At 48.7% G+C, this 24,937-nt stretch overlaps 1 protein-coding gene across 3 annotated transcripts in view; it reads right to left on the bottom strand.

Annotated features, from left to right (window-relative positions):
- Loxhd1 (lipoxygenase homology PLAT domains 1) overlaps positions 1 to 24,937 on the bottom strand; it is a 137,767-nt gene that overhangs the window by 12,506 nt on the left and 100,324 nt on the right. For 2 of the 3 annotated variants that reach the window (XM_077792369.1, XM_026414512.2), the window contains 8 exons: positions 22,605 to 22,814; positions 22,344 to 22,479; positions 20,559 to 20,767; positions 19,525 to 19,710; positions 16,935 to 17,062; positions 13,199 to 13,316; positions 11,205 to 11,379; positions 9,489 to 9,674 (listed from right to left, as the gene is read on the bottom strand). In XM_077792369.1, the coding sequence (XP_077648495.1) occupies positions 9,489 to 9,674; positions 11,205 to 11,379; positions 13,199 to 13,316; positions 16,935 to 17,062; positions 19,525 to 19,710; positions 20,559 to 20,767; positions 22,344 to 22,479; positions 22,605 to 22,814 (1,348 nt within the window). The remainder of the gene's footprint in view (positions 1 to 9,488; positions 9,675 to 11,204; positions 11,380 to 13,198; positions 13,317 to 16,934; positions 17,063 to 19,524; positions 19,711 to 20,558; positions 20,768 to 22,343; positions 22,480 to 22,604; positions 22,815 to 24,937) is intronic. The other variant, XM_026414511.2, reaches the window with a different exon arrangement.

Here is a 24,937-nt window from a genome sequence, read left to right as displayed (position 1 = left end):
ATCTCTGTCCACTAAGTTGTAAGCCCACAACAGCAGGAGGCTGGTGATCTTCTGTCGTATATTCTAGTGCCTAGCACATTGCTCAGATGTTATCCAATAAATGTTTATTGAATGCATGAGTGTGTACTAGGATTGAAATAGGGGAGAATGGGGAAGAAGGATCATGATAGGGGGTGAGGGATTTATAGCCTCATCCAGGAGGAATGTCCTGTCTGAGTAAAATTGATTATTTTTTTCTCAAATGTTTCAAAATTACTTAAAAAAAAACTTAGAAACTCTGAACCAGTGTGAAGTCTAGTCTTTCCAGGCAACAAGAGATGGTAGATGCTGATAGGGAACAAGGCTGGCAGCTGGATGCCCCTAAATTTCAGCATGCCTTCTATGCCTGCGATTCCCTAGTGGCTCCTTATCCCAATGAGATGGACTTATTAGGCATCCCTTTGGCCTTTTCTCCTTCTCATTATGGCTTCAAGCTATTCTCCAGCCCTAAATAACTGCCTATGCTTTTCTCATCTCCTCCATGAGGACTTCTGGAATCCCCAGGCCTATGTTATTCCTGTGTGTCCATTCTCCTGGCCATGAGCATGGCTATCTTGAGAAGTCTTTGCTACTGAGACCATGACTGTACCCTCTTTTCTGACTATTTTTTATGTATGTCTGACTTCTCTAGTTAGATTTTAGCGAGTGAAAAACCATCTTATGTCCTCTTAATAGTATCACAGGGCTGTGAACTTAGCGTTTTATAAACACAGAAATAATAAATTTTTTTTTTTTACTTTCAAAAATGAGCTGTCAGCTCTTTGTTCCAGTGCAAACTATGAAAAAATTCTTTTCAGGTAGAAAGATTTGCTTCACCAAGCAACTCCTTCCTTAAAAAATAACTTATGGGAAGCTCAGGTTTCATTTGGGTAGCTTACATTTCTTCAGCAAGATCAATCAATGGTTCAAAGTGATATAGAATCGTCACAGAGTCCTAGCTATGGAGGAATGTTATTGTTCCAAAAACACTTCCACAGGTTCATCATCTTAGAGGCCACTGGAAGTCACACTCTGAGCTTTGGCAGATCTGGGTTCCAGTCTCAGTATATTCACCTAACTGAACATGCCTCGTTTCTTCACTTGTACAATAAGATTAGAACAGATGAATTCTGAGGCCCTCTCTATTTCTAAGAATGAATATTATGCAAGAGGAAATTTATCAATTCATTTTGAGGTTAAAACCATTCTTTTCCTCACCAGAGTTTTAATTTAACCAGAAGAAAAAAAGAGCAAAATGAATCAGAAAATAAACACACTGGTTATAATTTGTTCAGTATTGTAAAAGCTAGCTGGGTAATTGGAAGAATTAATCATTTATTTTGGTTTTCCCCCATGAAATATATTTCATAGTCATCAAATAGCCTTAGAGACAGTTTTTAAAAGAAAAAATCCAGCTAGTGAGTGGATAAGAAATGACAGAATTATAAAATCACATTTGTAACTCTAATTGATCAGCACTAGATGAAGCCGTTAGGTGAAGAGTCATGAGGGAAATTCACAAATGGTTAGGTCGGGGTGGAAGCCTCTGCATTCACTATTTGTGTAAGAGTGGGGTTATTTCACACTGCATCAATACATTGAAATTAGCACATTTATATATTATACACATAGGGAAATCTTTTATAAAGTGGAAGTTGAATGACACAAAGAAGTCATTGATAAAAGTGACCACGGTGGTGGAATCTTGGAAGAAAATGTCTTACAGAAAGAGAAACATGTGAAATACGTTTGGGGTAAAATGACACCAAGTTCAGGATTTTATGTCATATCTTCTAACAATCAGAAAGAAGTTAAGAAAGTAAAAAAAGGTAAAAAGGTTAAAGTTGATGTGATAAATCATAATAATTATTGAACTCAGGTGATGGGTACGTGGAAGTTCATTCTACTATCTCATCACTTCTGCTCATGTTTAAAATTTTACATAAAACAACTATTGATTCAGAAAAAGAGAAAGTTATTATTCTTTAAGCAAATGAAACATTTGTAACTTATGTGATATTTGTTTAAATTTATGTGCAAGATAAGTATAACATAGATGGAAAGTTTTAAAACTAGATATGATAAAAGTGTGTCACAGAGAGGATTTGAAGACATATTTAGCAGACTTAGCTTGGATTAATATTTGAACTTCCATTTCCTAGAGGGAGTTGGGCATAGGACTTAGACTTCTCTGTTTCTCTCTTGACTCTGGCATTCTGATCATGTCTACTCAAGTAGGACACAGAAATCTTCCTTTCTCTACTGAGCTTCAAGACCTGCCAATGGTATGACCCTGCTTTCAGATCCTAAGCCTGGACTGGAAGGAAAGAGGGGCCCACATGATAGCATGTTCAGTTAGGTGAATATACTGCGACTGGAACCCAGATCTGCCAAAGCTCAAAAAAAGATCACATCAATGACAAAGAATTTCTTTAAGTCCATGAGCCATTGTGGGGTCAAGGTCCCAAGACAGTCTTTGACTATACAAATGGGCATGGGATGAGGTGTCAATAGCATCAAAATGGCAATAGCAACTAGTTGCCTTGTTGAAACCATTTAGAGCTGTCCACGGTGCTGAAAAGCCTCACTCTCATTTCGGAGTTTTGAAATTGACTAATTGGCTTCAGGTTTTTGCACAGTGGGGGAGGGGGGAAGCACACACACACACACACAAAAAAAAAAACCTGAGAAAGTCTAGATGTGTGGCCAATGTCTGGAAGAGGGGTCAGGAAGTATCAGACAACTTAGTCATGACTCCAAGGTTTATGTCCATAACCCAATCTTCAAAAGCAACTGAAATACTGATTCTGGAGAAAACTGAGTTTCCCAAGTCTAAGGCATGAAAAGACAAGGAAGGATCCAAGAGACTGAAGTAAGAGTATAATTAAATTCTATTAAACTATATTAAGTCCCTATTATATCACAGCATGTGATAGGCATCAGGGCAAGAACAATGAGCCAGACAATGGCATGTGTGAGCTGAGAGTCAAGTGAAGGAGACAGAATGAAGGTACACATATGCACACTGTTCTAGAGGAGTTCAGGTAAGGTAGGACAATCAGAAAAACTTTTAGGGAGAAGGTGAGGACATGAGAGAGTTTGTTTGCCATAAGCAGGGAGGTAGAAGAATCCTGGTAGGATGCAGGCGGAAGTCAGGTCACAGGACCTAAGTCCCAGTGGCCGGGCTGAATGGCAAGTCCAGGGTGGCATCAGAGCTAGACTATGATGCCTGCCAGCTCTAGACTTTTTGTCTTTTTCGTGCCTAGAGAATAGTTGGGTTTTGTGCCCCATTACCACTAAACTGATATCAGGACTGTGGAGACCCCTGGTGTAAAAGTTAGGAGCAACATGTTTGCCAAACGGATCACTGCTCGACACCACCTTGGGATATGACTTTGTGCCACTCAAACTCATGCTCTAAGCTGCTGCAGTCAGTCCTGCTGGCTCTGATGGGACTGCACTCTGAGTTTGTGTTTTTTCTCAGTCCAGTGGCCTTGGTTATCTTTTCACCCAGCAGTGAGTCTGGCATGGGTTCTTTGCTGCAAAGACATGACTGAGTTAGGACTTAAGCAGGTCTTTAGTATTTCCCAGAAGATTCTTCCCTGCTATATTATTTTTCCTAGGGCTGCTATAAAAATTGCCACCAAACTTGGTCTGTTTAAACAAAACAGCTTATAATTTCAGAGTTCTGGAGACCAAAAGTCTGAAATCGAGGCACTGGCAGGGTCCTTCTCTCTTTGGATGCTTCAGAGAAGAATCTTTACCTGCCCCTTCCCGGCTTGCATGGCCCCCAGAAACCCTCTGTGTTCCTCTTCTTGTTACTGCTGTCTGCTCTCCAGTCTCTGTCTCCTCCACGTGATTTCCTTTCTATCCCCCCTCCATGTTCCTTTTCTTCATCTAAGGACACAGTCATCTTTGGGTTTAGGGCCCACCCTAAATCCAGAATGATTTCCTCTTGATATCCTTCACTAATCATATCTTCCAAGATCCTATTTCCAAATGTAATCACAGTCTGAGGTTGTGGGTGAGCAAGAATTTGGGGATTGAGGGGCAATGTTCAAACTACCTTTGGAGAATTACATGTGCTTTTGTAAGATTATTAGAAAATTTACATCTGGAGACCTCTCAAACATCTAGAAAGAGATCTCTGGGGAAGTCTAGAAAAGAAGACATTCTGGAGCCAGAATTCATTTATAATCCAGAAGATGCTACAAGCGGATTGGCTTCAATTTATTAATTCTCTCACATAATTATTAAGGACTTACTAAGTGCAAGGCACTGAGAATACAAATGTCAATCAAATGAGATCTCTGTCCTTAAAAGATTCAAAGCCAGTTGCAATTGACAAGACAATCACAATTCAGCATTATGAGTACTGCAAAGAGAGGTACAAAGAGAGAAGTTTTGAAGTACAGAGTGAGGAACATCTTATCTTTATTTGGGGGAATCAAGAAACTTCGTGAAGAAGGCAAGAGTTAATTTGGATTCTGAGGGATGCATCAGAATTTAGTAAAAGAGAATTTCAGGTGCAAAAATATCTCTTGGGTATCTACTTATGACTGACTGCTAGCTCGCCCAATAAATGTAAGTGATTTCACGCAAGGTGAAATTTAAACAAGGACTGACCTCAAAGTTCATAGAGCTATTAAAGAGAAGATAGTGAAGAAAAGATAAAATCTTTTGGAATGGAAGTAATTATTCTTAAAGAGTCCTTATTCTCAAACACAAATGTACTACACCATTCTCTGGATGGATTGAAATAATCAGGAATAAGAGGTTATTCCACAGTCTAAAAAGAAACTGAAAGCAGGGAGAGTGAGATTAGGTGAGAAAGTTTCCCTGACATTTTTTTTAAATGTATGTGTTGGGGCCAGTTCTTAGGAGGATGTGAAGGACATTTTTGTCTAATAAACATGCATCCTTGAATGACAGAAGGCTGTTTATCTCCTCCTCCATTCTCTCCAGTTCAGTGACTTGGACGGTTGGCTGTGTAACAAAACTTCTCATCAAGAGACTCTGAGAATTTGCTAGGGAGAAATAAACATTTTAAATGTTTTTTATTTGCTTTGCTATTTGAAACCAATTTTGGCTACATGTTTCCTCTATTATATTTATTTCCAGGAAATTTTAGAGTCAGGAACCAACATACCATAGCTTGGGTTTTCATGGTGGGTGAAAAATTCTCAGCATTACAGAATTCCCCAGATGAGGTCTTCCTCCCCAAACTCATTCTGGCTTTGAAGTGCAAACAGTAGGGATAATCTCATCCCTCATCTTCTTCCTTCCCTTTTATAACCTCAAATTCTGTAATTCTCAGGAATCTGCTCTAGCTCACTAGAGGTGTCCTCCAACAAGCTTATGTGATAGACAATGAACGAATGTTCAGACGTGACATAATTTGGTGACTAAAAACTGGAACCTAATCAGTAGATTAATCCATTTGATGGATTAATAATTAAAATGGATTACTGGGTGGTAACTGCAGGCAGGTGGGGTGTGATGGAGGAAGTATGTCAATGAGAGGGTGCCCTTGGGAATTGAATTTTGTCCCTGGCTCCTTGCTGTCTCTCTTTCTGCTTTCTGGATGCATGAGCTGAGTAGCCTTCCTCTGCCACACACTTCCGCCATGATGTTCCAGCATCACCTTGGGCCCAGAGCAATAGAATCAACTGACCAGGGATGAAACCTCTGAAATCATAAGCCCAAAATAAACTTTTCCTTTTCTCAGTTGTTCTTGTCAGGTAATAAATGTGCTTTTTTGCTACAAGCTCATAGCAAGCTGACAGGAGCCTTGTCTGCTGTGTACTGCACTGTGCCAACCACTGAACATAATGCCTGACAGTAAGTGCTCAATACATACAGTTGGTCCTTATTATTTGCATGTTACATCTCTGTGAAATTGCCTATTTGCTAAAATTATTTAATACTCCAAATTAATACTTACATGGTTACCCTGAACGTGTGCAGAGTGGTGAAAACTGAGCCACCCCATGCACATGTTCCCTGATGAGGCTGGACGGGGATATACTTTCTTTTTGTTCTAGCTCTTACATTGTAAGCAAGTGTCTTTTCCTGCTTAACACCACGGTTTTCACATTTTTGTGCTTTTTGTGGTGAATTCATTGTATAAAAATAGCCTCCAAACATCATGTGTAGGCCCCAGGCTAAAGTGCTATTCAGTGTTTCTAAATGTAAGAGGTGTATGATGTTCTAAATACTCCTCCCCCCAAAAAAACCTGTTAGTAAACTTCATTCCGGTATGAATTAGAGTGTTATTGGTTGTGAGTTCACTGTTTTTGAATAAACAATATATATTGAGTAAGAGGTTTGTAAACAGAAATACACATAAAAACAAGGTTACACATCGATCTAATGTGTAGATCGATCTAATGTGTAGGACTGTTAGGGCCGAAGTAGTAAAGGACCTGAATCCCTCATTTTGTCCAAGAAAGACGTCATCTTAGGTAGGAGGAGAGAAAAAAGAAAGGAGGAAACTTAAACATCATTGGAAACAAACACTGTACGTACCTCCAGAAATGTTCTGCACGAGCCTTTGAACATTCCTTTGGAGTACTTGAACCTCTACTTTCCTAGATTGGAAGGAAGGGTATGACATGGAGGCAGGAATGCACAAGAGGACCCTAGAAGTTCTTCGTGAGACACAGACTGAGAAGGAAGGTGAGGGCAGGTATTGAAGGTGGGGCAGCCCCAGGAGAAATCATCCAAGAAGCAAAAGGCTCAGTTAGGTGGGCTCAGGATTGGATAAAATGTGCTGGAAAGAGTGGCCTTTGTAGGCAGAAGACAGAGATGAGCCCTGATCTCCCAGAAGAAACCCTCTGCCTTTTATGCTATTGATGGAGGGTATGATGCATGGTAATCTTGACCTTCTTGCCAAGCATCTAGGTGTCTACTGCAGGCTAGATTGAAAATAGTCAGACTCCAAGGCAAGCACCCTGGAGTCCAGAGTCAGCAGAAGCCAGAAGAGGGTTCAGGACCTCGAATAGATCCACACATCCACAGGACAGCCTGTGTTTCTCCAAAACAGACGTCCCCATTACCCTTACCACCTCTATGAAGGGAACATACATTATGAATGGGCCTGGAATTATCTTCCCCTTGGAAAATGGAGATCATCCTAATCTACAAGAAACTCTTTCCTGCCCACTTTTCTGTAAAAAGTGGTTGGGAGATGGTTGGGGAGATCTTACATCTCGTGTGTGCTTGGGCCCTGAAGGAAGGCTTAGGCAGCCTGTGAATACTGCTGCTTCTTTCTTGGGGTTCTAGTCTCTGGTTCTGTTGCTTCTGAGCTATAGGTTGTGGCAGGATGGGGCTAAAAGGCCAAGTATTGCTTAGCCCTCTCCTGGTTGGGGAGATATTAACATTTACTGAGTCCCTGATCTGCTCTCTACTGTGCTCCTGTCCCTACTCTCCACTGGCCCTGCTCATCTGACCTGTCAGGTCTCTCTAGCCCTGTGGATATACACACAGGGGCCTCAGTGCTTTTCCATTTGTCCTCACTGAGGGACCCCCTGTTGATGTCACTGGCTCCCCTGATCTTGTGAAGGTCTGCAGTGGAACATAATCTTTTTGATTAGGATGATTTTATTCATCAATCATTCAACCTCCAGCCATCCCACAACTGGTCCTAAAACCATCATGATGGATGGTGGGAAGGGTCTTTGTTTCCTTCTTGGGAAAGAGGATTCATTATGGGTATCTGAGAACATTTTATTGGTACATTCCTTTCCAAAAATTCTTGATGCCATTTGATTGGGCAGGTGGAGAAGAAGGGACCCTTGCTACTACACATTTTCCTGGATAGGGCTCCCCCAGGCACCCTGATAAAGACATTGGGAGCATAGTGAAGAGAGTAGAGGAAGGTGTTCCCCATCTTCTTTTCTGAGCATCTGCCACAGTGGCAGGCCAAGGTGCAGAACTGTGACCGACAGGACGGGCTGGCACACAGTGTGGCAGGTCAGAACAGGCACAGAAGACCTGCAGTTGAGCACTGGTGACATTTCAAACCCTGGAGCCTCCATATTCATTGGTTGTAGAAAAGAGGGACAATAAAGTGCTTTTGTTGCAAAAATTCACAAAGTGATTTTAAAGATCAAATATGAGTATCTTTCGTACCTCCCAGAGTTCTAGGCATCTGGGGAACATTTCAGATGTTTGGTCCGAATGGATGCAGGCAATAGGGAAACTGTGAAGTTTGTGAAGACACCCATTATTTTATTGCTTCAAAGAACAGCTATTTTATCTGAGTCTAATTTGAGCCTGGTCCATGTTGTGGGAAGCATTTTAACTGTTTAACCCATGTTAAAGCCAAACAGTGGGACTCATGTAGGAAAAAGAGGTCACCGACTGCTGAGTTGGGTTTCATCGGTAGCCATGATGGACGGGCCTGTCTGAGGTGGGCATTTGAATGGGCAGAGGTGGAAGAGGTGGGGAGAAACTCGGCACCAGGACAGCTCCAGAGACAGGAAGGGGAAGACCTAGCAAAGGCTAGAGGTCTTGAGCAGACAGCTGGGCCGAGGCTGGGTTCAAAGCCAGGCAAGAGGGACGAGTTAGGAAAGCAGGATGCACTGAGGAGGGGAAGTTTAACAATGAACCATTTGACTCTAACACATAATAGAACTTACTCCTAAGACAGAGAAAATAGACCTGAAGACAGCCAATGATAACCAAAGAAATGCTGAAGTCATGAACATCACCACAGTTCCAGAGGTGACAAATTATTCCCTTGGTACTTTGCAGTTAAAAAATAAACTTCTCACTTAATTTATATTCTATTCCAGTTTATATTTACAAGTGAACTTAGCCACTTTTAGGCTAACTATGAAATCTGTGGGAAGTAAATTTGGTGAGATAGCTCTTCTATTCCTCTATGTTTCTCTCTCTCTCTCTCTCTCTCTCTCTCTCTCTCTCTTTCTCTCTCATTTTTTTTTTTTTTTGGCAGTGCTAGATATGGAACCCAGGGTCTCTCACATACCAGGCAAATGCTCTACTGCTGAGCTACATGTCAAGCCCTTTTATTTATTTGTTTGTTTTTGAGATAGGTTCTCACTAAGTTGCTTAGGGCCTCACTAAGTTGTTGAGGTTGGCTTGGAACTTGGAATCCTCCTGCCTCAGCCTCCCAAGTTGATGGGATTACATGCATGCATGACTGGGCCCAACCAGATTTAAGAAAAAAATTTGTTATGCGTAAACCAAGTAGAATTCATGCTCTGACTTCACAGAGCCTGAAGGCCCAGTAACCACCCAGGGAGAATTCAGGAGGAGCTAAGCTTCCTTTCCAATGCATAGAAAGGCACCCACTGATAGGAGCGTCAAATGGCATAATTCCCCGCCTTGCACTGCCTGCTGGGCTGCTGGAGTGACGGAGCTGCCAGGCAGGCAAGGAAGGCCTCCTGTGCTGCAGGGAGCCAAGGGCTGCCCTTCCCACAACCCTGACCTTGAAGGGGAGCTACCTTTGTTGTCATGCCAGACCCTCAGCTTGCAGAGGTGACCCAAGCTCAGCATGTCAGAGAAGTTGAAGGTGTCTGTGTTGTTCCGCTCAAACTTGTTCCAGTTGGCCGACTGCTTCAGGGCCAGGGTTCCGCTGTCCCCGTTCTCCCCGAAGATGATGATGAACACGTTGGCATCCGTGCCTGCTCCTGGAGAGAGTGCAAGGTGAGGCTCTGGGTACTAGTCTCTGGGACATACCATGCCCTTGCCCTGGCTTTGCTCCTGGTCTCCTCAGAGGATCAAGGCATGTAGATGGACAGAGTTCAGAGGTGGCAGGACCAAGGGGGAGGTCAGAAAGGACTGGTAAGAGTCCTGGAACTCCCGGGTCTCCAGTTCTGTGTTTTGCCTTCTCTTTGTGTCTTGTATAGGCTTCTGGTCTAACTGCAGTCATAGTAACTGTGAATATTTTGGACAGAAATGCATCTATTTCTGGGAAGTGCTCCCAAACTTAAAAGGCACGCCATATAGACTGGATCTGCAGTTAAAAATATAAGCTGCCGCCTGTATGGTGTGGATTCAGAAGAAAGTTCTGCACTTCTTAAATCTACTTTTGACATTTCCACTGGAGCTTCATATCATTTGCTTAAGCTGGATAAAGGTTTTGACCCCAGTCCAAAAGCAAGTGCTTCTGGAAGAGGTGGCTCGGTGAAGCTTTTCTGGAACATTCTAAAGGCATAGAGGGCCTTGAAAACATGTGGACACTTGGAACTTCAAGCCATAAGGATAAAGTCTTCATTGTGAGGAGCAGAGGGAGAAGGGAGGTACCCCGAACAAATTTGATCAGATTTATCTGCCCATCATTTATGCCCACAATTCTACTACGAGAGCTTCACTTCTTTGCCTAAAGGCTTCTTTCTCTGTTGAAAATGTAAGCTACCATGGCCACCACATTCATCCTCCACAGTCACTTAGAATCAGTGTGAATGAATTTGCCCAGTTCCTTGCAACAGCTCCTGGAGAGTGGGCTTGGCACAGGGGAGGGGAGGTAGGAGGTGTTGCCTCCATGGCTAGATCAGAGTCTGGTCCTTGTCACCTCCATTTTTGATATGCTAGTACTTTTGCTTAGAAGGCTCTGAGCGTCCCAACTACCTCAGTGACTTCTGTTCGTGTTTCTGGACCTGACTTTGGCATCACCCTTGGGAAGTCCCCATGACCTCATCCCTGATGCCCAGGTAGGTAAGGTGTCCCCCTCTGAGTTCCCCAGTAGCGTCAGACCTATGAGGTCCCTGAGAATCACACCTCTGTCCTATGTCCTAAGACCTAAGGCCAAAGCCAGCACACAGGGGATAGCCACCAAGCACATGAATGTGAAAGGGTGCCCCAGGTCCCCGAGATGCAAAGCACCTGGGTGAGGGGGCACCAGTCCACAGCAGGCCGATAGCAGGCTGTGGGTCCGGCTTTTCAAAATCATGGGCCATACCCCCACCCCCTCACCCCCCACCCACATACAAATGTTCTCCTCTACTTCCCTGAGGGAGCAGGGAAGGGACCCATTCTGTCAGTGGAAGGAACTATTTTGTCTAGGCAGAAAGTGACCGACTGTGGAAGTGACTTGGATTGACTCGCTTTTGGAAGGCCATCTGAAGAAAAGACTGCCTGCCTGGAAACAAGGTCCTGAGCCAAAACTTTCGGGTGAGGACAAGGGCAGCTGGAGTTGGGAGGGAGGGGCCCCAGCCCACCCAGGATGTTGCTGGTCTTCACGGTGACGGTGTAGGAGGTCCACTCCATCATCTCCTCCTCATCGATGACTGCGCACATTTCGCACACCAGGGTCTTCTTGCCCTTCCGCTGGGACAGCCAGTCTCCGTAGTAGAACATGGTCAGATCGCCAGTGTTCATGTTCTTCAGGAGGATCTGGGGAGGGACCCCGTGTGGGAACGCCCTCCCCTACCAGCCCCCCTGCAACGCAGCCCCTCCACACCCCAGAGACCAAGGTCCCAGAGACAGGAAGAGCTCTGCAGCTCAGACTAGAGGCCCTCTCCAGGACAAGGATCCTTCGCCCTGTGTCTTGCCTGGGGTCTGAGAGGCCATGGGATTTGGAGACGTGGGATTTGGTACCTGTCACATGTGGCTCAGGAAATGCTTGAACAAGTGACAGAAGAACAGACTGACCCAGTCATTGTCAGTCGTAAATCCCTGGGAGCAGGTTGCCAGCTTGTCCCTGGCATGGGCCCCTATTGTTGGCTCAAGGAAAACCTGTTACTGGCTGAACAGGAGAGGAGGAGCCTGAGGGGACATAGGATGATGGCCTTGGGTGGACACGGGACCAGAGGGCTGACACAGGAGATGAGAGGAGGATCGTGTGATGGGTGAATCGTGTCCCCCACTCCCAGATTCGAATGTTGAAGTCTTAACCTGTAGGTTGTGAACCTCACGTCCCTTGGCATGTGACTATGTTTAGAAACAAGTTGTTACAGGTTAAGGTGAGGTCATTAGGGGAGCCCTAACCCTATACATCCCACATTTCTGTGCCTTACACCAGGGGAACATGACCACAGAGACAGCCACACATGCGGGGACAGGGCCCCAGGAGGGCTGGCATGAAGCTGCCAAGGCCAAGGGACTACAGGAAGTTGGGAATGAGGCCTGGCGCAGATCCTCCCCAGGGCCTCGGGAGGGCAGCTGCCGACACCTGGGCCTTGGAATCCCAGGCTCCGTTCTCAGCCCTCGAGTCCGCGGGTCTCTGTTATGGCAGCCCCAGGACACTACTGCATATTGTGACCAGCATGTTGGGGAGCCCAGGGCCCAGGTGACACTGAGGCTGTGTCTGCAGGACTGTCATCTTTGTTGCCAGAGCCATTGTCCTTGCTGTGAGGGGCGCTGAAGGCTTGGGGGCCACTGAAGGCATGGGAAGCCTGGGGACCCTGGCATCCCAGTGGTTCCCAACAACACGCATCCTGCCTGGCCCCAGGCTCTGGGAACCTCCTCTCTGCTCCACAACAGGGTGGGTCAGTGGCCTCCTTGGGGAAGCCCGGAGGCCAGGTCCCCATGAGGCAGGGGAAGTTGAGGAAGCCCTGAAAGCGAGGTCCTAGGAGGAGGATCAAGCTGCCTCCTTCCCACGGGGGACACTGAGCCTGTGGGTATGAGTGGCGTGTGTGTGAGCACAGGGAGGGCCTGACCTGGGGCAGGACCAGGAAACCCGGCTGCGGCTATGAAGATGTCACTGTGCCAGCCCGGAGGCTGCTCCCAGCCACTGAGAGCCCAGGACCAGGGTGGGCTGCTGGGGTGGGCTGCCACGCCCCCTGTGGGACAGGCAGGGTAGATCAAGAGGCAGCCACCAGACTCTGGAGCGCAGGGGCACCAGCTCCCTGGCCATCCTGCCTGAGGGTCCCACTGTGACAGTCTCTCTGTCCTGATTCTTGCTGCTCCCCTCTTGACCTCCCAACCCACGTCCCAGAGAAAGCCCAAGCCAGGCCTCCCCTCACCCCAGGCGGTGTCCATGTTCTGTTCACAACTCATGCTGTCTGTCTGCTCTGGAAGCTGACCAGACTCTCACTGGACACCTGAAACTATGTCCCCTGATTAATTCACGCCAAAGGGTAAATTGGATTTCATGGCCGGGCTCGTGTCATCACCCTCTTCAGTGACATTTGTTAACCAATGTCCACTGATGACCCAAAATAACAGGGAGGAGGGGCAGACAGTGCCTAGAAGGGAGAGTGAGGGTCCTCACCCTTTCCAGGAACCACTCGGGCCGGCTGCCCAGGCCATCGATGCGGATGCGCATCTTGGTGAAGGGAGCGATGTCCAGGATCTCCATGATGAAGGTGTCGTTCTGCTCCCGCTCGAACCTGCGGGTGGGGAGCAGAGGCCTGAAGAGGGGAAGCCGGCCACCGCCAGAGACCAGATTTGGGATAAGCTCCCCCTCTTGCTCTCCAGATGTATTTGGTGGGTAGAAATGACCCTGAGCCAAGAGCTACTAGTTCTGGGTTCTGATCATGTTCTGCTAAGTCACCTGGAACACTTCCAGAATGACACTAACCCTACAATCTCACAAAGCTTTCATGGGGACCAAATGGATGTGAAAACAACTTTAAAAGCCAAAAGAATTTCAAAACTGAAAAGCTTTAAATGAGATTCCGAGTGACAGGGCCACCACGAGTGATGGGGCAGGTTGGGCACTGCACAACTGTAGAAGGCGTCATTCATATTTTTTTCTATGTGCAATCTGCACCACTGAACACAGTGGCCCGGGATTGGGTAATGCTACGGGCACCTGTAAAGTGGTGGCAAATAGAAAGTAATGCGGCTTTTGTTGCTATTATTATTTTTGTGCTGAATGACCTCATCATTTCCGAGAGGCTCTGTCTTCCTCCCACACTGCCACATGTACAATGTGACCTTCAATGGTGACTGATTGCTTGGCTGCTGACTGATGCCAGGTGATACTGTTGATAAGCCCTTCGGAGTGATGCAGGTGGCCCTGAAGAGACAGCTCTGAGTGGCAATTGTCATGCTTCCTTGGATACAAGGCATATTTATAAAAAGAGGCCACCGCCAGCGGGGGCTGAGACCGCAAGCGCTGCTGAGGGAGAAGGATGCCTCCTCTTAGAGGCAGCGGGGGAACGGAGCCCGCCCTCTCTTGGTGACTTGCCGGTGTGCATTTATGGTGATTAGAAGCGAGAAGCTCTCCAAAGTTGGGGTTGGGGCTGGGAATGCTGTGGACCAAGCTGAGTTCTGGCCTCTGGGTCCAGCCTGCCCACAGCCTTCTCTGATCACATGGCCTCTTTATTTGGGGAGGGGGGGCATACCCAGCATTGAATTCAGGGGTACTCAGTCACTGAGCCACACCCCCAGCCCTATTTTGTATTTTATTTATAGAGATGGGATCTCACTGAGTTGCTTAGCGCCTTGCTGTTGTGGCGGCTGGCTTTGAACTCAGGATCCTCCTGCCTCAGCCTCCCCAGCCACTGGGATTCCAGATGTGTGTTACTGCACCCAGCCACATGGCCTCTCTTGGGAAGTACATCTCCTTGCACACCATCAAACCATGACTGTGACCTATGCCCTGTGGGACTTTCTATCCAAGACCCCAGTCAAGATGCAGACACCCATCGCAAGGACCCCAGGAGCCTGGTGAAACCTCTGCCGCATGCAAATACAATAAGACAGCACAGGCCACAGGGAAGAGCCCTGGGCTGGCCAACAGCATCACTGAAAAATCGTGGTCCTGCTCACAAAATAGATCTTCATTCAGAGAAACCCTTGAACTAAAGGGGCCTAGAAGCATTGGCAATATGGCTATATTGATGATGATGGGATTTGGGATTTCAAGAAACTTTTGGAATTTGGATACTCCCAGAGGTGAGGTCTAGCCCCCGTCCCACCAGTGATTATGCCCTGGACATCTGCTCAGTAAGGGGGAGTGTGGGAGGGAGATAGGTAGCCAGAGAAAAATCCAGGAATTAAGGGTTGGATGGAGGTTACAGTGACTGTAGAGGTGAAGACCAGAGGGACTGAGCACGCACGGGGCACAGGGACAACAGCCAGACCACGCGTGACAACAGAGCTGACACCCACAGCTTCCACAGTCACCTCTTAGGGAGCCCAAGGCTCTATAGAGATTGGCTCAGGATGGTCAAGACCTGGTTGGTGACTGCCAGTTCCCCGCTTTTGTTCCTGTTCCCAGCTCAAGACCAACCAGAGAGACCCACCGTGCTCTACAATCCAATCACACAAGATACCCCCATTCTTCCTAGTATACCTCCAGCCTCAAGTAACCCTTCACTAGAAATCTTTTCCCCTCTTCTGACAGCCTGTGAGCTCCTGTCATACCAAGTGATGGTGACTGACCCCCCTTGCAGCAACAAACTCTGAAGAAATGGCCTTTGATCTTTGTTTATTCCTACAACTGCCTGAGTTCAAATCCCAATAATTTCCCTTCTTACTAGCTGTGCAACCGTGGGCAAGTTACTGTATCTCTCTGTGTCTCAGGCACAATGGTGTAAACTACAGGGGGTGTTGTGAGTTGACATAGATCAAAGGGCACTTTCCACAGCACTTGGATTCATCAATGTTCACTATCATCCTCATGGCTAGTTGCTCCAGGAAGAATTCCAGAAGGAACCGGGAGCAGGGTAATGAGAGGGCAGAAGTGCTAAGAAGAGGCAGGTAAATCTCCTTAGCACAGCCCAGGGAGGAGCTGCAGAGGGCGGGCAAAGCTCCTACTCTAATCAGCTGCTCTGCCATGGGAGGAAATTCCTGCCTGGTCCCCAAGAAAGAGCTTCTTTATCCTCATGCCAGTCGTCACCATCATCACCAAGATCACCATCCTCAGCACCACCTCCCCAGTGAGGATCCAGAGGTACACACTCAGTGGTCCCTACCTGTGAGGCCAGAGCCAGGAGCAGGGGGATTCGGAAGAAAGCCACCCTGGATCTCACCAGCTCCAGATGGTGACGGGGCACTGTGGCCGTGGCTGGGTTTTAAAGCTGCTAGGCTTGGACCTGAGTCTGTCTCCTTGGGTTTTAAGGTGCCAGGGGCCAGGATGTTTGAAGGACAATGGCTGAGCATGGAAAACCAACTCAAACCCCTGTTGTCTAAAGGGTGGTCCAATGCCAGGCACTGACCAAGTGCTCCAGGAAGCCCATGATACTGTCCTTCCTAGTCCCCATTTTAAGGGAACCTCATGCTCAAGACTGAAGCCCATCTGGGCGCACTTCCCAGTGCCGCGGCATCCCGGAGCATTATGACTTCCCCTCTCTGTGACTCAGTTGTCTCACCTGTAAAATGGGGGTGATGGTCAGTGTCCTCAGGGGGCCATGGAAAAGACTGGGAGTTGCCATGCCTGGCTCAGAACCATGCCTGGCACCTGCCAGCCCTTGTGTATGGCAGTAGCTCTTCTGTGCACCTGGGGCGGGAGGTGCCATGGATGCAGGGCTGGGCCCTCCAGAACATGACCCCTTCCCAGGCCCGAGCCAGTGCTCATTCTTTTCTTATTTTAATGTTTTGGAAATGGATTGATTTTTGTTTTGCAATTGTTTTAGGTAGAAAATTGCAAAAAAAAAAAAAAAAAAGAAGAAGAATTTTGTGTACCCTTCCCCCAACTTTCCCTAAAGTCTGCATCTTATGGTCCCTTAAGCAAAGAAATTAGCAAGGACACAGCACTAGCAAATATAGATCTTGCGTTGGGCTTTTTTTGAATGACCAAATGGAAAAAAAAAGAAGAAGAAGGAAAGGAGGGAGAACTTGTCAGGGCGAGGTGGTCCAGGAAGGCTCCCGGGAAAGGTGGGCTTGAGCTGGCTCTCGAAAGAGAGAAAGTATTGAGACAGGGTGACAAAGGTGCAGCTGGAAGGTCCCACGGTGTGCAGGGGTGTGGGAGACTCGCTGCTCACACTGAGGCCAGCTGGGGCAGAGGATGGAGGGCTGGATGGGAGGAGGGGAGAGGGGCAGGGGCCCTCTTGAGGTACCTGGCCTTCTTTTTGTCCAGCTGCACCTCCTCTGTGCTCCCGTTGATGCCATAGAGAGTCATGAAGATGTTGGAGTCGGTGCCCCCACCGACCACGTCGCCTGTCCACACTGTCATTTCGTAAAGCACCTGCCATGGGAGGGACAGGGTCTTAAGCCTCAGGCGCCTCGTCAACCCACTCAACTTGCCTCAGTCTCCCTGGGAAAGAAGACGCACTCGTTGAGCTCCAAGAAAGCCCCCCCCACCAAGCAATGGGGGGAGCCTGGGGATCAAGAGCCAGGTCTTGCCCCTCGCAGGCCCCACGGGGCCCAGCCCTGGAGAGCTCAGCCTGGCAGAGGGCTGTCGGTGTGGCCTAAAGCCAAGGTGCATCCAGTCTCTGTCAGTCCAACCACAGTGGGAGGGCAGTGGCCTTTGAAATCATCCAGAGCTCATTTGAATCCCAGATCTGCCACTTGTCAGCTGTTGACCCTGGGCAGATCCTGCCACCTGCCAGCCCGTTTCCCTGTGGTGAGGCACAGACTAGAGTGGGCTATGGACAGTTCATATCTGTGCCCGGCCCTGGGCATGACAGTGACAGATGAGCCTTGGGGTTCCAGGTGTCCCCACTTCCCACCACAGCCAGCTTACACTGAGGTCTGTGAGCAAGGGGTACCCTTGGGAGTGACTTCTGAAGGATCTCGGCCTCAAACCATCAGTGAACAGGACAATTGCCTGTTCACAGAACTTTTGCTTTAGATCCGGATTTTGCTCTTTTGCCTCAGGTTGGCTCCAAAAAGGATGAAATCCCTCCAGCTGTCCCCACGGGGGGTGGGGAGAGCCCAGCCCTCTCCCAGGCCCTGCCCTGGCTCTTCCCGTGAGAGGCAGCCTGGTGGCAAGAGACAACACCCACTCGGATGTTCTGGGGTGTCCCTGGGGCTGGGCTCCTCCTCCATTCTCCCTGGCCAGGAGAATCCAGACTGACAGCAGGGTTAGATGCTCAGCAGAGGAGGCGGAAAGCCGGGCTGATGGCTCCTTTGAAAAGCCCTGGCCCTCTTCTTCCCCCGTGGCTGCCTCCTCCTGCCTTCACCAGGATGGCAATACCCCGTGCCGCTGCACCTGCTGGAGGCTTTTCTAGCAGCATCTAGAATCTTCCCCAGGACCCTGCAGGTTTAGCTCTATCACGTGCAGGCCCCACCCACAGGGCTCAGGGCCACTCTCAGGGGGAATGCCAGACAGCTCTCCTGCTTTACCCAGAGCCCCCTATGCTGCCCACCAAGGACACTCATGGTGGGCAGGAGGGGCTACTGTGGACACATATGGGAGCCTGGTGCTTTCTTGCTCTTATGCAGACAGGCATAAAAAAATAGAATGATCAAAACAAGCGTGTTGGTGGCCCCATGGAGACCGGCCTCTGAGGGCTGGCCCTCTTGCCCCTGTGTTCTCTGCATCCACCTTCCTCTCCTTTACACAGATGTGTCCCTTTTTATGTAACTGGTGTGTTTCCAAAAAGAGACAGAAGCAGGGCTCCTGTAAATCCGGTCTGGTATCAAGTGTCCTGGGGAGAAGGCCAGTCCAAAGAGCCCTGTGGTTCTTTGTACAGTGACAGAGCTGTGTTCTTTTGTTCTGTGAATAGCAGGGGTATGGAGCTGGATTTTCCTGGACTAGAGAGCTGGGAGGAGGCGTGGCTGCCCTGTGTGGGTGGGGCCCGCACAGGCGCACCCGGCTGGCTGGCAAGCGGGTCAGTGTGTTGGGCCCTGGCTGAGTGGTGGCTCACCCACATCGTCCAGTCGGCCACAGAAGGCGTCTGGGAAGCAGGGGGCTGGCTGTACCGTGGAACGTTCTGCTCCCTACTCTTCTGCAGAGGAGGCACAGGCACCCCTGCTCCTGCCTGTCAAGGATTTTAGAATCCAGGACTCAGACCCTTCTGCCATTTCCATGCCCAAGATTAGCAGGGCCTCTCTGCTCAGTCCTTACCTTTGGGGGATGGCCGAGATGGCCATGAGTTTAGATTCAGCGGCAGAGATAAGGGCAGGGCTTTCTGTTGATCCCACAGCTTATGAGACAGAGAGAGACCACAGGGTCAGGCCATCAACTGACCGTGAGTCCTTGGGTTCCAGCCACCTATCCTGTGTCCTGCCTGGCCCTGGCCTGAGTTCATACAACTTGCCAAAATCATTTGGCCAGTTAGAATAAGGACAGGGGTACGTAGCTTCTGCCTTCTTCCAGCCAGGGAGAGTCTCATTCCCTGTGCTGTGAGACCAGAGTATCTCAAGTGCCATCTTTCTCTGTGCCCAGGCTGGTGGTGCTGGTATAGCACCCTGGGAGAACAGCAACCCTGCATGTCTATGCTGAGCTATTACCTTCGAGAGCTCTTCTACAGATTGTTCATGACCTTGTTTATAACCTATCATGAAACCAAGGCAACAGTGAGGCTAAGTGATTTGCCCAAGGTCACACAGCATCGGACCAAAGAGAGCCCTCTCCTTGTTTCTAGCACAGTGAGTCTAACCAGTGTGCCAGGCTAGAGTGCCCTAGTGATGAGTCTCCTACCTCCTCACTTGATCTCCCCTGCTGCTCTCTATCTACAAGGCACATCCACAGTGTCCCCACACCTTCACCCCGATGTTCACCACCATGGCATCCAGCAGGTCAAAAACACGAGAGGTGACCCCGTCGCCCCGGTCCTTGGCAAGCCAGCAGTTGCAGGTCAGTGTGTACTTGATGCCCTGGGTGGGCACTGCCAAGCACAGCTCTTCCACCAGCCAGCAGCTCTCGGGGGAGGCTCCATCATGGCCCAACTGGGAAGAGACAGACCAGCCTGTGAGGATCTGGGTACAACCGGAAGAGAGTCCTTTCTGTTCAACGTCCCCCTCCCTGTCCTGTGGCCCCACTCTCAACGTCTCCTTCCAGTGTGCTGGGCACCCACTGGCCCAAGGCCCTCCCACAAATGAGATTTTACAGATCTCATTAAGGTCTCTAAGTAGATGACTTTGAGTTAATCAAAGAATGACTCTGGCTCATCAGGGGAGCCCTTGAAAAGAGGATCTGAATGTTGGGGATAGAAGAAGTCAGAGGTGTCTGAAGCAGAAGGGATGGTCTCCTATTGGCCTTGAACAAGGACACCACCATGTTTTGGAGACAGCCACATGGTGGGGAATGGCAGGCAAACACTGGGAACTGAAGCCTTCCATCCTCACAACCCCAAGAAAATGGATTTGGTCACTAGGACCCTAAGCCTTAGACAAGATCACATCTCTGGCTGCAACTTGCTGTCATCCCAGTGAGGCCTTCAGAAGTGGACCTGCTAAGGCACATCTGGAATGTGTCTGGGAAGCGGGAGGGTGGCCACCAGAGACCATCCACTGATTAACTTCGTGAGAATTTGTTACATGGTGATTCAAAAAGAATTAATACACAAGGCATCTCCACTGGACGGGTAGAGAATGGGAACCAGAGAGGCAGGAGACTCACCCAAGGTCACCCAGCTCTTTGATGGAGGAGGCTGGGAGGTCTCCCTCTGCTTCCTGGTCTGTGGGGCTCCAGGTCATTGCTCTGCCTGACCCCCAACCCCCCACCCACCCCAGGTCCTAGTCATCTCCTTCCTTCTCTGCAGTGGTCACCATCACAGGGCCCCAAAGGCCAGCACCTCTATTTTCTTGATGGTGCCCACGTCCAAGCCTCCGACATAGAACTCCTCTACTGAGCCGCAGGCAAAGCCCCTCTTCCCCTGGGGGTAATCCAGCCAGATGCGGTTGCTGCGTTCGTCCTCCTCTCCGATGAGTAAGATGAAGGCTCGGCTATCGGTGGCCGCGTCCTTGTGCTTCCCGGTGGTCACTGACACGTAGTAGGGAATGACTGCAAGAGATGGTGGCAGCCCAGCCTCACCATGGGCTGGCGTGCAGGGCGCGCTACACAGGCCCGGAGATGCCATGGCCGCTGGAGACCACTGCCCTTGGCTCCTTCAGAGCCCAGAACAAGAAAACTTCCCAGTGGAGGAGTTCCCACTGACGTCTACACTCGCGAACGAGGGAGTTGGTAACTCCCAAAGTGAGCACAAAGAGAGTGTCCTTGTCACTGGTTTGGAGTGTCAAGCTTAGGAGAACCCTTTTGGCCAATTGTCTTGAACCCAGCACTACCAGGTAGGAAGGTCAGAATAATGGCCTCTGTCCACGTGCAGGAGTTACAGGGCAAAAGGGCTTCCACGGTCAGCAAAAAATGAGGTCGGCAAAAGTGAGTTCTCATAGAGAGGAATTTCGGGAAGAGTAACAAAAACGTATTATACGTACATATATCATGTAGTAAAGTTCTAGAAGATATCTATTTCCAAGCCAAACTAGACTAATCAGCATACCAACTTGCTCGGTGGGCATGGCATAGATTTCTAGTTCCCCTCTCGTATCCCTCCCCTTGAAGCTCTTGAGGAGTTACAGGCCAGCAGGTGTTGTAGGGAAAACCTTCTTTAAAAGTTCTGAGTCTCTTTGGAATGTGGGTGGGATGGCTGTGGTTCCAAGAGCCATCTTAGAGTCATGGGCAAGCTTTAGGATGCAAGCCATTTATAAGGTTGCCAGGGTGACCAGGTTGAGGGAACCTGTTGCCTGATGTCACTGGAGCTGCCGGATTAGTTCCAGATGGCCTGCTTCTGAACTTTCATGAAAGAAAAAAAAAAATCTGCATTCCTTTAAGCCACTATCTCCAGGGCACTGTCATTTGCAGTGACTGATTGATAGCAAATTGGAAATCCTTCTCCTGGACCATCTTCCTCAAAAGGTTGGGGACACTGCCCTGGCACAGTGGGTTTAGGATATACAATCTGTGTCTCTGAAAAGTTTCCAGATTAGCCCTTTGTGGGATAACATGAGATGTTTTCTGTACCTGTGTTTCCCTGTTTTATCTCCACGAGGAGAGCCCTCAGGCCTTTCCACAGGGATCATGGTGCTTAGCTAAGGAGGAGCATTTTGGGGGGCGGGGGTCCTGTCATGTATTCACAGGGGGAGAGGCACTGTGTAAATAGATAGCTCTCTTTGCCCAACCCCACAGGCCCACCACGTGGTCTCCTGGAGGGGACACTATCACACTCTTACACTTAAGGGACTGAAAGGAAAGTAGTGTATTTAAATGTTCAATAGACAAATCTAGAACCACCTTATCTCAAAAGTCTGGTTGGCAAGGTGAACTTGTCAGGGAATTATGATGCTGTTTTACGGAAGAAGAAAAAATCTTTAAGCTGGGAGAACCAGAACCAGAAATGGAGCTTATGTCCCCAACCAACCAGCTTGGGACTTCTTTCCCTGCTCCTACCACACCTGACATAGTATTTTGTGTATCTGAGTACATTGTCAACCAGCAGGGGATTCCCAATGCAGCTTCGGGCTTCTGTCTGGTTTCCCCAGGCCCTCTGGACTGAATCTGTGTTCTGAGAGTCTCATCTTACCTGGGCCCTCCTGAACATAGTCAGCCATGGGCCCCGTGACAGTGGCGATGTCCACGTCCGCCATCTTGGAGCTCAGGGCAATCTCCCAGAAGTCAGCGGGACTGCTGCAGTTGCTACTGCGGTCCCCAGTGTACTCCTGTCCAGAAAAGCATCACCCAGGCCTGTCACAGCTCAACATCTTCTTCTTCAAGAACCCTCCCCAGGTATAAAGATGGTGACAGGCCATGGCGGAGCCAAGGCCCTGACCATCCCTCATTGTACCTTTTCGTAAAAGAGCCTCTCCAGCCGTCCATCCTCCTTCTTCAGGGAGAGCCAGCGCCCGCACAGGAACAGGAACTCATCCTCATTGGTGTCGTTCCAGATCTCCACCTTCTCCACATACCAGTCTGCACACCATTTGGTGTTATCATGGCGCAGCTTGATCTTGTAGATGACGCCCAGGTCAGCAGCCTCAATGATGAAAGTGTCGGCCTGGGGAGTCCATGGGGGGACTTGGTGGGGAGCACCCCACTTCATCCCACTCCAACCCCATCCTTTCAGGGCCTTCCACCCTCCTTCATTATTGGGCTGAACAGATCCTATCTGGGGAACCTCCAGGTCCAAATTCCTGAGTGATTGATCTCCAAGTTCAAGGCCTCACTTCCATAATGGCCCCATTCCAGTCCACTCATGTATGCAATTCCTTGGAGAAAACTGCCTCTGCCCAAATTTCCCTTGGGATAAACTCGTGGGTATTTGAAAGATGGACTCTGATGTGAGAGGGTGGCCTCTAATGGCCATGACAGTGACAGATGAGTTAAACCTGTTAACTTGATACACCAGAAACTGAGTTCATTGGAGTAGAAATGGGCATACCCTGCGGCCCAGCACTTCCCCTTCATTGCATCTGTTTTAGAGGAAGACTTTCATATGTGCATAAGAATGCTTTTGCAGGACAAGTCTATAGTGGGAAACTGGAAGCCAGCTGAGGCTCCATTCTTGGGGAACAGTTAAACAACTCTGGCACAGCCTTGCCTGGGGAATGGATGTGTGTGGTGGTGACAGAGAAGAGCCAACTCCTTCTACGTTTGAATATCCTGGCACAGAAAGATTGCCAAGGCATCCCACTGAATGCCAAAGGCAACTGCAGGAGTATTTATATAGCATGATGCCTTTTATGTAAAAAAGTGAAACCACAGAATGGCATTGTCCGTTTTCTATGGAAGCATGTCCATGTACTCAGAGAAAGCATTCGGAAAGGTGTGGAGACAGGAGAAAGCATGGAACTTTCTGGAAACTGAGCCCAGGGGTTTGTCAGGGACATTCCAGGCAGGCCACCCAGGGTAGGTCAGGAAGGTCTGCAAGTCATGTGAAGGATTCGGGTGAGATCTGGGATCTATGGGGACCCCTGAAGGACTAAAATGTGTGAGTGACTCTAACAGCTTTGGACAGGGTAATTGAGGGAAGCAGAAGAAGATGGATTGGCTGGTGGGGCCTGGAGCAGAGACACCAGGCCTGTTCAGTAAGAGGGGTGAGAAGGGGAGTTGCCACGGAGCAGACTCAACTGACCCGAGGATATTTAGAGGGGAGAATCTCCCAGAAATGGCGATTGATTCGATATAGGTGGGAAGGGGGTGCTGATAGAAAAAGGGTTTTAAGGGGTGACTCCTAGGTTCCCGTGCAAGTGACTAGAGAAATGGAAGCTTTTAGATGCCCGCAGTGAACTTCAGTTCCTATAAATAGTAACCGATCCAGAGGAAGCTCCAGCTCTCCTGATGGAGCATCAGAACCAGCAGATGGGAGGAGAAAGGGATGAGGTACTTCACAGGTTTTAATTCAGTTGACGGTCACAGTGACTCAATGTCAACTCTATTTTATGTGGAGGAAGCTGAGGCATGGAGTTGCTAAGTAACTTGCTCAAGATCACACAGCTAGTAAGTATTAGAACCAGGATCTGAATTCAGGTGATCAGACCCCAGCGTCTGGCACTGCTTCATCCCTGACCCCAGGGACATCACATGAAATGTGATGGTCAAATGGTTGACCTCTTTGGCATTCTATTTTTTTCCCCAAAAGATGGACTGGGGAGGGTAGGCTTCCTCCTAGCCACTGTACATGAGCAGTGAACAAGTACATCTCTAGTGGTGTGTGTGTGTGTGTGTGTGTGTGTGTGTGTGTGTGTGTGTGTGAGAGAGAGAGAGAGAGAGAGAGAGAGAGAGAGAGAGACTTTAAATGACCTTCTGTGATGAACCGAATGTGTTCACCTCACTCTGTCTCTCAGGGCAAGGTCCACTTAACACATTACATTCCACTTTAGAAGCAGTAAACTGAAGTAAAGGGAAATGGCTTACTTCTAGATTAAGGAGCCCTGGGGTCTGACTCCTGGAGACCTGTTACCAGCTTGGAGCTCCTCCCATGAGACCCTAGTCCTGGGGTCACCAGCCACTGAAGACCCACTTAGGTGACACCCGCTTTTCTTGCCCAAGGTCTGATTTCCTCCATTCAGTAGCAAGTGGTTTAACACTAAGTGTCACACCTGGCTGAATGTCAGGCTTAAGGATACCCTTGATAAAGACCCACAGGTTGGAGTGTGAAATCCCTCCACACAACCAACG

The sequence above is a fragment of the Urocitellus parryii genome, chromosome 13 (assembly GCF_045843805.1).
Source record: "Urocitellus parryii isolate mUroPar1 chromosome 13, mUroPar1.hap1, whole genome shotgun sequence".
In the NCBI taxonomy this organism is placed as follows: Eukaryota; Metazoa; Chordata; class Mammalia; order Rodentia; family Sciuridae; genus Urocitellus; species Urocitellus parryii.
The sequence above is the reverse complement of the archived record's forward strand: the minus strand, read 5'-3'. Positions and strand labels throughout refer to the sequence as shown.